Source organism: Pseudoliparis swirei, chromosome 7, assembly GCF_029220125.1.
Source record: "Pseudoliparis swirei isolate HS2019 ecotype Mariana Trench chromosome 7, NWPU_hadal_v1, whole genome shotgun sequence".
Lineage (NCBI taxonomy): Eukaryota > Metazoa > Chordata > Actinopteri > Perciformes > Liparidae > Pseudoliparis > Pseudoliparis swirei.
This window is the reverse complement of record NC_079394.1, coordinates 20,092,166-20,107,576: the sequence shown is the minus strand read 5'-3', so window position 1 is coordinate 20,107,576 and position 15,411 is coordinate 20,092,166. Positions and strand designations below refer to the sequence as shown.

At 42.7% G+C, this 15,411-nt stretch overlaps 1 protein-coding gene across 1 annotated transcript in view; it reads left to right on the top strand.

Moving 5' to 3' along the window:
* Positions 1-15,411, top strand: part of ccser1 (coiled-coil serine-rich protein 1) — a 132,090-nt gene that overhangs the window by 43,907 nt on the left and 72,772 nt on the right. Inside the window, exons 7-8 of the mRNA XM_056418259.1 lie at positions 6,749-6,923; positions 12,320-12,397. Of these exons, the coding sequence (XP_056274234.1) occupies positions 6,749-6,923; positions 12,320-12,397 (253 nt within the window). The remainder of the gene's footprint in view (positions 1-6,748; positions 6,924-12,319; positions 12,398-15,411) is intronic.

The window sequence follows — 15,411 nt, the reverse complement described above, 5'->3', positions numbered from 1 at the left end:
GGGCAATATGGTACTACACGCTCCTTAAGATATGATGGTGCATCACCAATCAAGGCTTTGTAGGTTAAGAGAAGAATTTTAAAAGTGATTCTTGATTTTACTGGGAGCCAGTGCAGAGCAGCTAGTGCAGGAGTGATGTGATCTCTTTTCTTAGTTTTAGTGAGAACACGAGCTGCAGCATTCTGGATCAACTGGAGGGACCTAAGAGATTTATTAGAGCAGCCTGATAATAAGGAGTTGCAGTAATCCAGTCTCGAAGTAACGAACGTGAACCAAATTTTCAGCATCTGTTTGAGACGAGATGTGCCTGATTCTAGAAATATTACGTAGATGAAAGAATGCAGTCCTTGAGATTTGCTTTACGTGGGAGTTAAAGGACAAGTCCCGATCAAAGATAACGCCAAGATTCTTTACAGTGGTGTTGGATGCCAGGGCAATGCCGTCTACAGAATCCACATCACCAGATAATTGATCTCTGAGGTGCTCAGGGCCGATTAAAATTACTTCGGTTTTGTCTGAGTTTAACATCAAGAAGTTGCAGGTCATCCATGTTTTTATGTCTTTAAGACATGCTTGAATTTTACCGAGTTGGTTGCTCTCCTCTGGTTTTATCGATAAATATAGTTGAGTATCATCTGCATAACAATGAAAGTTTATGGAGTGTTTCCTGATAATATTGCCCAAAGGAAGCATGTATAAGGTAAATAAAATTGGTCCAAGCACAGAACCTTGTGGAACTCCGTGATTAACGTTGGTGGTTATCGAGGCGTCATCGTTTACAAATACAAACTGAGATCGATCTGATAAGTAGGATTTAAACCAAATTAGTGCCGTGCCTGAAATGCCAATCGACTGCTCCAGTCTTTGTAACAGGATGTCATGGTCAATGGTGTCGAATGCAGCACTAAGGTCTAACAAGACCAGGACAGAGAGGAGTCCTTTATCTGCTGCCATTAAGAGGTCATTTGTAATTTTCACCAGTGCTGTCTCGGTGCTGTGGTGTTTTCTAAATCCTGATTGAAATTTCTCAAATAAACTATTATGATGTAGAAAGTCGCACAACTGATTTGCGACCACTTTCTCAAGGATCTTGGAGAGGAAGGGGAGGTTAGAGATCGGTCTGTAGTTAGCCAACACCTCTGGATCCATTCTATCCATATCTATTGCAAATTAGAAGATAGATGACAATAATATAAATAGGAGATCAATATATATATATTTTTTTAGATAGAAGCAAAATAAAATCATCAATCACGAAATTGACAGCATAACCACTTATTACCTTCGCATTGAAAATGCGGAAGGTTATGTTTTGATCGCCGTGTATTTATTTATTTATTTATTTGTATGCGTGTTCCTCGCATAACAATTTTTTTAAACCGAATCGCATGAAATTTGGTGGGATGATTGGTTATTATCCGGGGACCATTTGATTAGATTTTGGGATCAATCGGGTCAAAGGTCAAGGTCATCAAAAGGTCAAAATCTTCTTTTTACCATAGCACGGTCAATTGTTATCCAATTGGCATGAAACTAATGCCAAAATGTTCATAATTCAATGCCCAATCTTGTGATATGCGAAGGTATGCGCTCTACCGAGTGCCCATTCTAGTTCTATAGGTGATATTTAATAGTATTCCCATAAACAAAACAAAAAACAAAATTCCCTGAAGTAAAACACAGTTACAACCAGGAATATTCCACTTCTTGTCTTCTGAAACATGCCTTGCATAAGGACACGACAACGGTCATCGTGTCAGGGGCAGGTGACCGTTGTTTGAACCCTTCTTCTCTCACTCATGTTCTCGTCCCACTGTGGATTTGATTCACACCACTGAAGTAAAAAGAACAATCCAAAGCAGAAACTGTGGTGAAAGTTAGAACAAGGGCAAAGTGTCACACAGACGAAGCAAAAACAAAACCAAACAACAAAACGTTGTTGCGGCGCTGCACCGCGCCTCCTGACACGAGCTGTCAGAGGGAAGAGTGCTCGATTTATCATATGCCATTTATTTACACGCGATCCGTCCAGCCTAGATCCCAGGTTTGAGCGACAGAGAAATAAATGGAGAAAGTTCACTCTCACCTGAGATGCCAGGCAGCAACAAAAGCGACAATGAACACAGTTTAAAGAGAGGGGGGGGGGGCAGTGACTTCCTGACAGACAGAGCTCACTTGTCTTAAGAAGACAGCAGGACCCATCGACATTTGTCTGAGGTGCTAAGCATAGTCCCTGGAGGGGTGGAGCGTTAGTTATGATACCGCATCGGTTTAGTGTTGTGGTTGTCAGAGTGATGGGGAGGAGAGAGGGGGGGGGAGGGGGAGAAAGGGAAAGAAAGGGGAGCTTGGACAGAGCGGTCGAGAGTTGATGACTGTTGATTGGAAAGACAGTCGGAAGGAGAGAGTTTGAAGGGGTGGCAGGTCGGGGAAGAAGAAAGGTCAATGGGGTCAACGCCGGGGCAAAAGTGACGCGGCTCATGTTGTTGGTATTTCTGTCATTTCTTTTGGTCATTTTTTTTTCTTTTTTACTTGGAGAGATAGATGTCTCAAACACTGTTGACTTGATTTCCCGGAAGAACCGGGATAAGATCTAATTTACTCTCACCTCCCCTCCAAATAGCCATCAGTCCAGGTAAACACGGCCTCTTGATGATGAAGAGCTCCTCGTCTCCGCCCGCCTCTCTTTACCGCCGTCCCTCCCCTTTTCTCCTTTCCTTGATACGCAGCCTGTGAACTGAACTCGCTGGTTGTCTTTGTTGTTTTTAAGACAGACGATTGTTATTTCTCTGCTCACCTTGTGATAATGGCGTAAAGAATGTGAGGAGCCCCACACCTGTCTTCCCTTTCCTTGTTAAAATATCACGCCTTTGCAGAGAAATGTAGAACTTAGATTTTATTCACACATTTGAGTCACCTGATGGTTATTTTTTTTCAGTTTCTTGACGGCAGCTTTCCTGAAATGATGAAACGGTTCACAACCATGTTAGCACACATTACTTTTATGTTGCATTTATAGCATTCTACAGATTTAGTTAATTCCACAAGATATTCTTGCCTTTTCCCTTTTGGTATTGTAGTATATTTGTTGTTTATAATTGTACTCAATGACCTTGAAGACACTCAACAGGCTTTTGTTACATCCACACTTTCGAAATGTTCTAATTCTTTTTGGCCTAAGTAAAGGTCATCTCCGCATTGTTATTGATAGAAAGCTGAACTTTAATTGGATACAGGGCGAAGACAGCTTTTTTTAAAGTTTCACTTTTCAGCATCTACAGGACTTGAGGTGGAATTGGAAAGGCTACGAGGATCTTAGCAGGTTAATTAAGGCTGCACATCAGCTTCATGACCGGCTTAATGAAAGGTTCCTCCAAGAGGACAGGAGGATGGATTTGGTACGTGAAACTTTTGGAAAATGTTACAGCTGGATTTCCTTCAGTGTTGCATCTCGTTGGACTGGTTGCATTTAGTTTCCACGCACTTGTTAAATGATTTTTGTTCATAAAGTTGACCACCTTCGTGACGTCCAACAGCGTGTGAACTAGAACAACCACACTCAGTAACATGTGATTCTACCTAAAGCAGGACCGTCCGGATATTGTGTTAGTCATTTTTTATTTATTTGTGGGAAGGTATAGAAAGTCCCGTTCTCATTGGCACGCTTCGCGACTGAAGGGACAGTTCACCCCCCCCCCCCCCCTCTCACACACACACACACACACTGGGGACGTGTCGACCGCCATCGACTGGAGCTAATACCCCGACGAGGGATAAGGACCTCACACAACCTCACTTCAAATCACCCAATCGATCCTTTTAAAGTCAGATAATGTGCTCATTGGCACATTTGACTCACTTTAATCCTCAGCGGACCAGACATCTGTTCATGTCAAGTAACTTGTTTACTGCTTTAAAAGAGTGCTAGATGTATCCATAAACTGTAAACACAGAGGACATGTTAACGCTCAGATGGTAATGTAGAAAATTAAAATAGCTTTTACTATTCCCTAAAGGTGCAAATCCTGTTGTAAATATGAACATTATACACCAACAGCAGCCAAACAGACTGGAAAGTCCATAAAGCACGTGTAATGGAAATGAACCTTTCCAATGTCCCTTAGAGAAAACAAGTTCAATGTCGAAGCACTTAAATGTCTTTATGTATTTATTAAACAGAAACTTGGAATAATTCAATTGAATGACCAGAGGTCCACCCCACAAACGGTTAGGACATCTGACTCAGAAGAGATAGTGCGACATTGTCTAATACAGTCATAATTATTGATGAAGTGTTTGCCCCTCATCCCTCCTCCCTCTCTTGCTCCTTCCTCCTCCTCCTCCTGGCGTCCACGGGAACAGGTTCTGTCTGCTCTCCCAGATGATGTTGTGGTACGAGGTGCTAGGGGTAGAGAGAAAGACATCAAAGCACCGCCACTACAATAATAAGATCTGTTATTGTCCCCCGCAAGATGAGCTGACCTCTGCTCTCAGAGTTCAGGAGCACAGTGACATGAAGAAGAAAGACTGATGATACATTCTCCACCACAGCAAGCGGCTCCATTTCACATGTTTGAGAGGCCAGAATTAAACAGACCGAATTAAAACGTGAGTCACATAATTATTTTTGGAACAGTTGAAACTACGAAAAACAAAAGGAGAGCTCTCGCCGTACTTTGAGTCAGTTTTCATGTCTGGTGGAATACAATCTTTTGTCTTAAATTGAAAGCAGTTAAAAATGATGCTTCGGGTTAAACGTCCACTCTCAAAGTGACAGAACAAGTAAAGTGGGCCCCAAGCAATGGATGACTATACAGATCCCGTTTTTATTGATAAGGTCAGTGTTTTTTAGTTGTGGGGGCTGCCGTTGAGTTTTAGTGTTGGCTGGAGGCCAAAGAAAGATGAGCAATGTTGTGACATTGAGCAACTTCGCCTGTTTGGAAGTTCCTCCCGATGCCTGACCTCTGCTGAACAGACGCTGAAGGTGAGAAGAACCAAACACACACCGCCGAGGCCTGTTCAGTGCTTAATGGACTGTGCTCTCAAATGGGACGGTTAATTAAAAACAGAGCCTTTTTTGATCTCCCCCTGTTGTGTGTGTGTGTGTGTGCGAGTTCAAACTCTCCACACACACACGTGTGATGATCAGGCGTTAAACAGTAACTTATGAGCGTGTCCCTTTTTGGAGAGACTCCGCCTCTTGTATCCGTCAAACGGCCGGGAGGTCTGCTGCGTCAAAAGCTTTGTTGATTAGAAACACACACGCACACACACACACACAAACACACACACACACACACACAAGAATCACTGTGTGGACCCAAAATAATACAAAACATTACATTAGGGATCCTTGTTAAAATCAAGGACGCGCAGACGAGATCACACAGCTGCGGTGACCACGATGAATCAGAGCTCTTGACAATGAAGTATCTTTGTGAGTTGATAATGGCGGCGAGACGCAGGACTACGAGATGGACTTTTGTGCTTTGGCGTCTTTGATCTCCGAATGCATTAGTGTGAATGTGCGTCTTCAGATGCCGGCGTTTGCATCTGCTTTTGTTTTGCTTGTGTGGGAGTTCGTAAGTAGTTGTCGCCTGATGTTCCATTTTCAATCACCGTCAGTAAAACAGACGTATTATAGAAATCAGTGCTCATTAAAATGGAGACCTGGGCGAGGCCTGTGTGAACATTCTGCTGAAGTGTTGCAGGGGTTGATCTCCATTTGACCTTTTGTTACAAGATCCCTGACCTCCGCCTACGTGACGGGCAAATTTGGCATGAAAGTTTTCTCCTCTGGGATTCGTTCTGAACTCAGGCCGTTGGTGATTACATTCACATCAACTCTACAGACATCCTCAGATTTAAATAATTATAATAATTATAAATATGAGAATCACCATTTGTGACTCCTGCATCTGTGTTTTTTCAAATAATAGAATAAATACAATTGCAATCACTTTTAAGTAAACCAGATTGCTCCACCAGACAAGAAAAAAGCTCAATGTTGAGCTTTTGTTTTGAAGGGCAACAGCAGAAAAACCGAACTCACGGAGGTAAGACCTGGAAGTCGCTAAGAATCTCGGCTGTCGCGCAGGCGTAACTTGTTAATGCCGTAATGTAAACATTTACACGAAGGTACAGACATTTCAACATTTATTTATTCATGACTTAGTTTTATGTCTTTGTACTTTGACCGTGTGTAATATGTGAAGTTATCAACAAAGGTCTTTCTGAATTTCTCCTGCACCCCACTTGTACTATACGTTCCCTTCATTCGGGGAGCACAGCTGAGAACACGGCTGTCAGAGAACCCGTTTTCAGGCGTTCATGAAAATCAGACGGAGATTTTTTCTGACGTCGATCTTCCAGTCAGGAAGAAAACGTTTCAGAAGACACTTCAGAACATTTTCGAGAATGAGGAACAATGTGTTTCTGATTTTATTTTCATTTTATTTTGGAGAGCGACAAGGAACGTCTCCGAGATCGACCGGTCGATCGCGTTCGACGGGTTGGCGACCACTGCTGTAGAGAGTGTTTGTGCATTTTCGTGATCACATAGGATTCTGGGATCTGTTGGGACATACCCACATCGTCCGGAACCATCAAAGGCACGTCTGAGATTCCACTCGATGCCGGTGGAGAGCAGTGGGGAGCAGGGAAGACGGGTCAATGCTCATGTTTTCCACACAGACTCACGCTTACGTTTCATCTCTTTATTTTCCCTCCCTTCACCCTCCCTTTCCTCCAGGGAGCCCAGCCGGCCCACCAGCCTGCTGCCTGCCGACTGGAGCTCAGGGCTGGCTTTGGGGAGGGAGGACGAGCCCTTGCCGCCGGGGCTGGAGACCCTTCCGCTCCGGCTGATGCAGCAGGACTGCACCGCTGTCAAGACCCTGCTCTTAAGACTGAGACGGACACTGCAGGAGGTGAGACATGCACACACAGACACAAGCCTTACCACGGGTTAATACTCAGATTACAGGGTTTTTCCTGGGTCAAAATGGGTCTTCGGTGCTCCCAAAAAAAAACACGGTCTGTGTTGCCATGTCACCGTAATTAGCAGACATCTATGTTTTTTTTTTTTTTTTCCATAAATAATGGAGGCTATGCTTGAGGAAATCATTTTGCTTCCACTTTAGATTAAAATAGATAGGCTAATAGATTGACAATAGTCCAAGCCCCATGTATGGTTCAAAGATTATCAAGGTTTACCTCTTTACATACTATATATTATCATTCCATGTTAATAATACCATTGGAGGCTGCGTTGGAAATCGTTAATCAAACTTTTGTCAGCATTTTGAGTGGAAATTTTATTTGCATTTGTACAGGTGTATTTGTGCACGTCGGGCTGTTGAGCGAGCGACCAGCAGCTGGCCGCTCTGTCCATTCGCGCACCTTACAGTTGCGTATTGATCAGACAAGAAGACATGCTTATCAACTCGATTACTATTGATCAAAACAGAACGAGGGTTCGGCTGGAGCCTCCTTGAAACATACTATTGAGAACATATTCGCTGACGTGCACGTGATGAACACAGTTTTTGGTTTTTTTTCCATCGCAGACTTTTTTTTGCCTTAGGCGCTCGGGATTTGTCAAAGGCGTTCAGGAAAACGGCGTAGGCGCGCGCCCACATTTTCTCTATGCAGGAAAAACCCTGGATTAACACAGTGTGTTGCAAGAATAACACAACTCGAGGCCACAATTCAATGTTTTTCCTCTCAGACCCTTCTTTGATCAAGTTATTATTGGTTTAAATTATTTTAAACCAATAAGGGTGAGGGGATAGCAAATAATACGCGGCAATTGGATTTTAGAAACCAAAATAGTGCCGTGCCCCACTCACAAATTCTCCAGCTCCATGAAATCATCTCAAAGCGGAGGCCCTTCCGCCTTTAAAAGGTCTCCTTAGTCCCTTTGTTTTTCAAATTTAATCAGATTCTTCATTTGGAGGATGAAACGGGGAAGCATATTTGAGTGTTTGCTATCATATTCTTCATCTGCACAAACACACACACACACACACACACACACACATTAATCCTCCTGTTTCAGAGTATCACTCTGCGGTTCAAATGTTCGAGTCTACCTTAGGGTGAGGTTTCACTTCAGGCTATGAGGACGGCTCAGTGTGATAGCAGGGAAACCAGTAAAATGGCATCCACACCATTATAGACGTTATTAGCTGGAATGGTCACTTAGTAAAGCACTGACACGTTGCAATAGCTGCACACGGTTTAACTGTAAAAGCCAGGAAAACATATTGCAGTCGTGTAATCGTTTTAGCCGTGGCACTCCTTTACACCCGAATGTAAATAGAACAGAATACTAATCTCGCTTTTAAACTCGTGGTACGATTTATATTTAAATATTTATTGAGATTTTTTGAAAGACATCCAATTGCTCTCAATGTGATTCACATGTTTTATTTTTGGGGTGATTGCAATTTGCACAGAGCTTGACTCCGGGGCAGATTCTCAGCCACAATCGACCTCTGATTTTATAATCCAGTCGTAATTAGAGTTCACATCAACACCGAATGATCATAACACTCGTTCGGAAAACGTCTGAGGCCTTAACAGCCTTTTTTTCAAGTGGTTCAAAGTCGTGCAAGGACACTTCAATTGCACAAGTTGTTTGGAAGTTCATGTCGGGTGATGCTGACTGTAGTGTGTGTGTTTTGTTTTGGAATGAAAGTGGTCATTTTCCTACTAAGACTTCTCTGTTTTGAAAGTGTATGAGACATTTACCAAAGAGGGGTGTTGGTAATACGCTTCCTGCTTTTGGAAGTTGAGCTGAGAGAACATCCATTAGCAATGTCTGGCTGCTGTTTCCTCGTAAACTACATGGGGGACTGAGCCTTACCCAATACAGCAGTATTATACAGACACACACATACAAATACACACAAATACAAATAAAAGGCTGAGCAGACCTTCCCTAATACCCCACTATTAGAACATCTGAACTAAGATCAAAGCTAGCTGTAAGGACCTCTCTGTGAATTACAGTCCACAGAAGCATATGTATGACTTTCTCTCTCTCTAGTCACTTTTCATCTCTCCGTTTCTTCCTCCCTGGACAACTGAGACATGAGACATGAAATGATAAGATAATAATTAGTGGACAGAGGCATTAACTAGAGTGGTGATGGAGAGACTAAAAGTAGTGTAAGAGAGAGAGAGAGAGAGAGCGGGTACACATTAGCATAACATGAATATGAAAGGGAATAATTTGCCCTCTTTGCTTGCTCTGTTGTGTCAGTAGCTCACACATGTTGTTACCTGCCATCAACGGATGTAATCCATTTAGGGGGACTCTGCATGTCTGGATGCTTTGCATTTTATTTGATGGACCGTCTAGTATTCAGCCTCAATCCTCTGTTATTTTCCTTTTATATACATTAACTCATCTTCTCTCTCTCCTTTCATTCAAAACACTGCTCGGCTTTACACAGCATGTCACACGTAACGTGGTGCGGTACTAGTACAGTCATCCTCAAACCAAGTGACAAGGCAAAGGGATAATCACAAAGAGGCAAACATAACAATAATGAGAAGCGCTATATAAAATAAATGATTATTATTATTATAATGACTCATGCAGAGTAGTTATGAAACAGCACTCAAGTCCAAACGTCCAATATTTATCTCATTATCTCGCTCTGTGCTACTCTAAACCAGTCACGACTGAATAATTACCACTGAACATGAAAATACAAATTGCTTAGACTAAAGTGGATATTTAAATGATATACATAAAGTATCATGCCTTAAGCTGCACTTAGCATTATACTTTTTGATTAAGTTTGTTGCCACTTGAGACGACGAACAAGAGAATATCTGCGAATGCTTAAAGGTCTCTGCTAAGTTCAGTCATGTGAGCCGGCTGTATGGAAACAGAAGTGTAAAGCAGCTCAACAGCTGTTTGCAAGAAGATCTGGACGCAGTGACTATGACGATAAAAAGGAGCATAAGAGGCAATAAGTGTCTCAGTTGCATCTCTCTCCCTCCCACCATGGCCTACCTGTGAGTGTGCACACAGCATTGAGGAGTCCATATTACACAAGACATGTATGACCGACAAGCCAGAAAATACACCACACCGTATAATTCCCTGTGTTTGTTGTGCATCATCATAGTCAAATTAGCATATTTAAGGCAGCTGCCGAGACTCCATCCATCTTCCATGTGTTCCTCTCTCAGCGGTTTATCCGTTTAGCTGCACGGAGGAAAAGATTGTAAAATGCCACTTTCCATATGTGCATTAATGTTGCCGAGCCCGATGGCCCCCATTTGTCAGTGTCAGCCACGGATTCTAGTGAATCCGTGACGGCCCTATTTCATTCACAGTCTTTGTGGGCCTGATTCTGCAACAGCCAGGCATGCACCGCCCGGGCCCGTCGGTGTCCCTGCAGCCCCTCGGTCCCTCCCACTGACTCTTACCCCGAGGCAGCTGCTCGCCAGGTGGCAGCAGCCAACTCTCGCTGCCTCCACCAAATCGTTTCTGCAGCATTGCCTGCATAGTGCTGTTGCAGGGATCGCTGTCAGTATGATGAAGTGTCGTCGAAAGTGCTGTTGTTCATTATATTGTCATTTAAGGCGCTGGCATCACACCAGCTTTTTAAAGAAATGCAGATTAAATGAGAACGCCTGAGGCCCAGGGTTCAAAACACAAGGGGGGGGGGGGGGGGGAGAGGGCCAGAGTTGGTGTTTCAAATGTAAAGCATTCACTGTGTTTTGCAAAGAACTCACTAAATAGTATGACAGGATGTTGTTAATGGGGCTGTGAAATGTCATTGAGAGAGAGTGGGCATGAATGCACCGTGAGTTATTTTAAAGTTTTCATTTTTTGATTTAACTGATGTGGGAATGTGATGAAAGGCTTGTATGAAACTACAAAACCTGTTTTCCTTTCTTGTGCCATTCATCATCTTTGGACATTTAGCTTCTGGGTAGTGCGAGTCATTAAATCTCCAGCTCCCAGGCACTTCCCCCTTATTTTCAAATCTGAAAGGCTTTTTACTGAACCACATCTAATTGTGGGGACAGTTGTGTGTTAAGGCCTGTGGGACAGGGGTGACCTTAAAGAGAATGTGTGTGTGCTCGAGGGAAAAGAGGGGGTGTTTTGGTGTCGGTAAGTGTGCGCCTGTATCTCCACATCGGAAAAGGCATTGATCACCGGTGACACATTGAGGGCTTGACGCTATAGCGCACCTATAATTCTGATCGGGAGGTATGCTTCTTTAAAAGGTCAGCCAAACCAATAAACCATCACGTTTATGCTGTGCAAAGATTTGGGCCCTGATGTTTCTCGGGAGTTACCTTCGAAACCTGGAAGTAGGCCAAAAATATGCAAAAACAAAATCAAGATTGTTTAGCTGAAAAAGCACTTTTTTTTGACGGTCCTCTCGAGTAACGTCGTCTCTCAAACAACAGAGGGGGTGGGCTTGCATATCAATCTGCAAGTAAGCAGAAGAAAGAAAGAAAGAAAGAAAGAAAGAAGGAAAGAATTATACCGTGTCAGAAAACAAATGTTGTGCGCTACACAGAGTCGGCTCATACTTCACTTTCCCTGGGCGTGTTCCTTTTCACGTATCTCGGCATATCTCACTGCAGGCAGCATGACATCGTTATCAGCAGTCCTGCCTGAAGACATGACTCCATGTGACTTTATCCTCTCCAGGTTTACCATCTGTCCTATAATAAGGCCTCACAGGTGACATTTAGACCTGGGCCTCTTCAAGGAGTGTGTGAGTGTTTGTGTGTGTTTGTGTGTGTGTGTGTGTGTGTTTTGGAGCACCCTCTAGCTGCCCTTGCTCTCTTTGCCCACCTGTGTCAAGGAGTAAAGCCAAAATGTGTCTGATCACAGCTGGCGCTAGGAAACACAGACGTTATGTGAGAAACCAGGTGAAAAGTTGCAACTTGAAGTTGTATTAATACGGGCTACTCTCCGACATTCTTAAGAACCAAAGGTGCTTCAACCCGAAATCAACAGACTAAATGTAAAGATGTCCTGCAGATATTCTGTAGAAAATGACTATTACACTCAGTTTTAGGACACCGCAAAACATGAGTATGATATGGCTAGAATCCCTCTTTATTTTCTAAATGAATTAGTAGCAAGACTTTTATCTATTTTTAGCCAAATCAAATAGAAATAATTAAAAGTGACGATATTTGCAGCCGCCGGAATTCTGTTCCAGGCAGACGAGTATTTACTGAAGTTGTACCCATAATTCGGTGCGCACCACAAGCAGCGCTTACAATGTAAATCACACACCTCATCTTGATGTTATTTTAATATTTTCATCTTTTGCAGAGCACAGAGACGAGTCCTGCCAGCAGCCTCCAGTCGCTACCCATCAGCCCCTGCAGTGAAAAATCCCTTCCATTTAAGGTAACTGATAGCAGGCCATTTTATGTTGAATTTGTGAATGTAGCTGTCTTTCTATCTATCTCTATAGAATTATAGAATTGGAACGCAGCCCATCTCCCTTTTTGTCAACATTGTTGTCTACATTGTTGACAACATTCTTGTGGCTGTTTGTATAAACTTAAATGTATTTGTCAATGGATACAAGTAGCCATGAGTCCTGTGGGTGGAGTGTGAGCAGCCACATGGTGGCAGGTCGGTAGATCTGTACAGTGTGAGAAGAACAGGTGCAGGTTGTGATTTGTGCGTAGGTGTTCATTAAAGTGTCTTATGCGATTGGCCCAGCTTAAAATCTTACAGCAAAAATTCAGTTTATGCCATTAATGTATTTTCGTGGAGCTCTGTTCTTATGTTTCTAGGTTGCACAAGTCACTATAGACGGCAACCTTTACTCACACAACTCTTTAATACTCACACAACAGTTTAATACTCACACAACTCTTTAATACTCACACAACTCTTTAATACTCACACACTAGTTTAATACTCACACACTAGTTTAATACTCACACAACTCTAATACTCACACAACTCTTTAATACTCACACACTAGTTTAATACTCACACAACTCTTTAATACTCACACAACAGTTCAATACTCACACAACTCTTTAATACTCACACACTAGTTTAATACTCACACAACTCTTTAATACTCACACAACAGTTTAATACGTGGAGCGAGTTCAACTATCAGAATACAGCAGGAGTCGATATAACTGCATCCTCTTTGGATTCATGTGTCTCCTTCAGCGTTGCCCTCACCACAACAATGAACTCATGACAAGATCAAATAGGAAGAAAGAGGAGCAAGGCAGGAGGGGAGAAGGAGAGGGGAACATAAAGAAGAGAGTCGCAAAAAAAGAGGTGGGGATAAATTGAACGGGAGAGAGGCAAAGTGCTTTGCTGGCCTTGACAGGCCCCAGACACCCTCTGTCACCCGGGTCCATCAGAGCTGTGGGGCCCCAAAAGATTTATCAATGCAGGGACCGGCAGCGCGAGTGCTCAAGTGTGTGTGTGTGTGTGTGCGCGCGCCTGCGTGCGTGCCTGTGTGTGTGTGCGTGTGCACAAGGTTTAAGTATACCAAGGGCTTTGGTCAAGCTTTTCTCTGGGCAGCAGAATTCCCATTAAATCCCCCCCCCCCCATCCTTCCTATACATGAGAGGAACAGTAAAAGCCCCTTAAAATGTAGTGGGGCAAAACACAACCACAAACTAAGGCCTCCATACCGGCCCAGTGGCCACGATATTAAGCATGGTTGTTCTTAGTGTGTTTGCGTGTGTGTGTGTGTGTGTGTGTGTGTGTGTGTGTGTTTTAGGGCTACATCCTGTATGCATTCATTTGTGTGTGTGGGTGAGTGCGTGCGTGCGAGAAAGGCTGACTGTTGTGTGAATGCATGCCCTCTTTATTGACCTACATGGAGTATCAGTGGCACAGACAGACCGACACACAGACAGACAGACAGACAGACAGACACACAGACAGACAGACAGACACACAGACAGACACACAGACAGACACACAGATACACAGACAGATACACAGACAGACCGACACACACACAGATGGACAGACAGACAGAGACACAGACACAGAGACAGAGATACCTACAGACAGACCGACACACAGACAGACCGCCAGACAGACAGACAGACAGACAGGGTGGATAACGGGAGAGTTTAGAAAGGAATAGGGCAAATGTCTGATTAAACAGTCTCAAACACAAATATAAAGACTTATAATCCATAATCAATAGCAAACTCTTCAGGTGTAGATTGCTCTGTCTGTGGACCGAGTTGCTGTGTGGAGATCCATCACACATCAACAGTTGGTTCTGAAGGTTGACAGACTTTGTGTTAAAGGTATTGCAGTCATACAAACTGGTTTGAAAGGTGCATGACGATGTATTATTGAATATTATTATTATTATTAATATATAATATTTTCTAAGAGCACGGATCACTTAGTTAGCTTCCTCTGGAGCTTTCGGCCGTCACTCGTACGGACACAATGTTTCAACATTTGAAAAGATACTGAAACTTGGTTGTGGTGAAGAATTACTTTTGGGAATTTTAAAAAGATTCTTCACTTTATTGTTGCCTAATCAAGAAAGTTTTGCACCAGATGATTAACATGTTTGTTTGCCAAACTTTTGTTGAAGAAAAAGCACCAGCTGGTGACCGAGTGTTCAGAAGAACTTGGCAAAATTATTGTCATGAACAGTGATTGCTCTTTTCCCTCATCTGATTAACAATGGAGCATTCATCTTTCATATCCTGAGCGTCTCCTCCCCTCATGTTGGGAGTTGACTGGTTCGTGAAGAGCAGAGAGACTCAGGGAGTGACAGCGGCATGGGGAACACAGCTAGAGCTAAAGTAATTGAGGTTAGGCAGGATATTAAAACAGGCAGGGTGTATATATACACTACCGTTCAAAAGTTTGGGGTCATCCAGACAATTTCGTGTCTTCCATGAAAACTCACTTTTATTTATCAAATGAATTGAACATTTAATAAAAAATGTAGTCAAGACATTGACAAGGTTAGAAATAATGATTAATATTTGAAGTATTAATTTTGTTCTTCAAACTTCAAGCTCAAAGGAAGGCCAGTTGTATAGCTTATATCACCAGCATAACTGTTTTCAGCTGTGCTAACATAATTGCACAAGGGTTTTCTAATCAGATATTAGTCTTCTAAGGCGATTAGCAAACACAATGTACCATTTGAACACTGGAGTGATAGTTGATGGAAATGGGCCTCTCTACACCTATGGAGATATTTCATTAGAAACCAGACGTTTCCACCTAGAATAGTCATTTACCACATTAACAATGTATAGTGTGTATTTTTGATTAATGTTATCTTTATTGAAAAAACAGTGCTTTTCTTTGAAAAATAAAGACATTTCTAAGTGACCCCAAACTTTTGAACGGTAGTGTATACAGGACTGTCTCAGAAAATTAGAATATTGTGATAA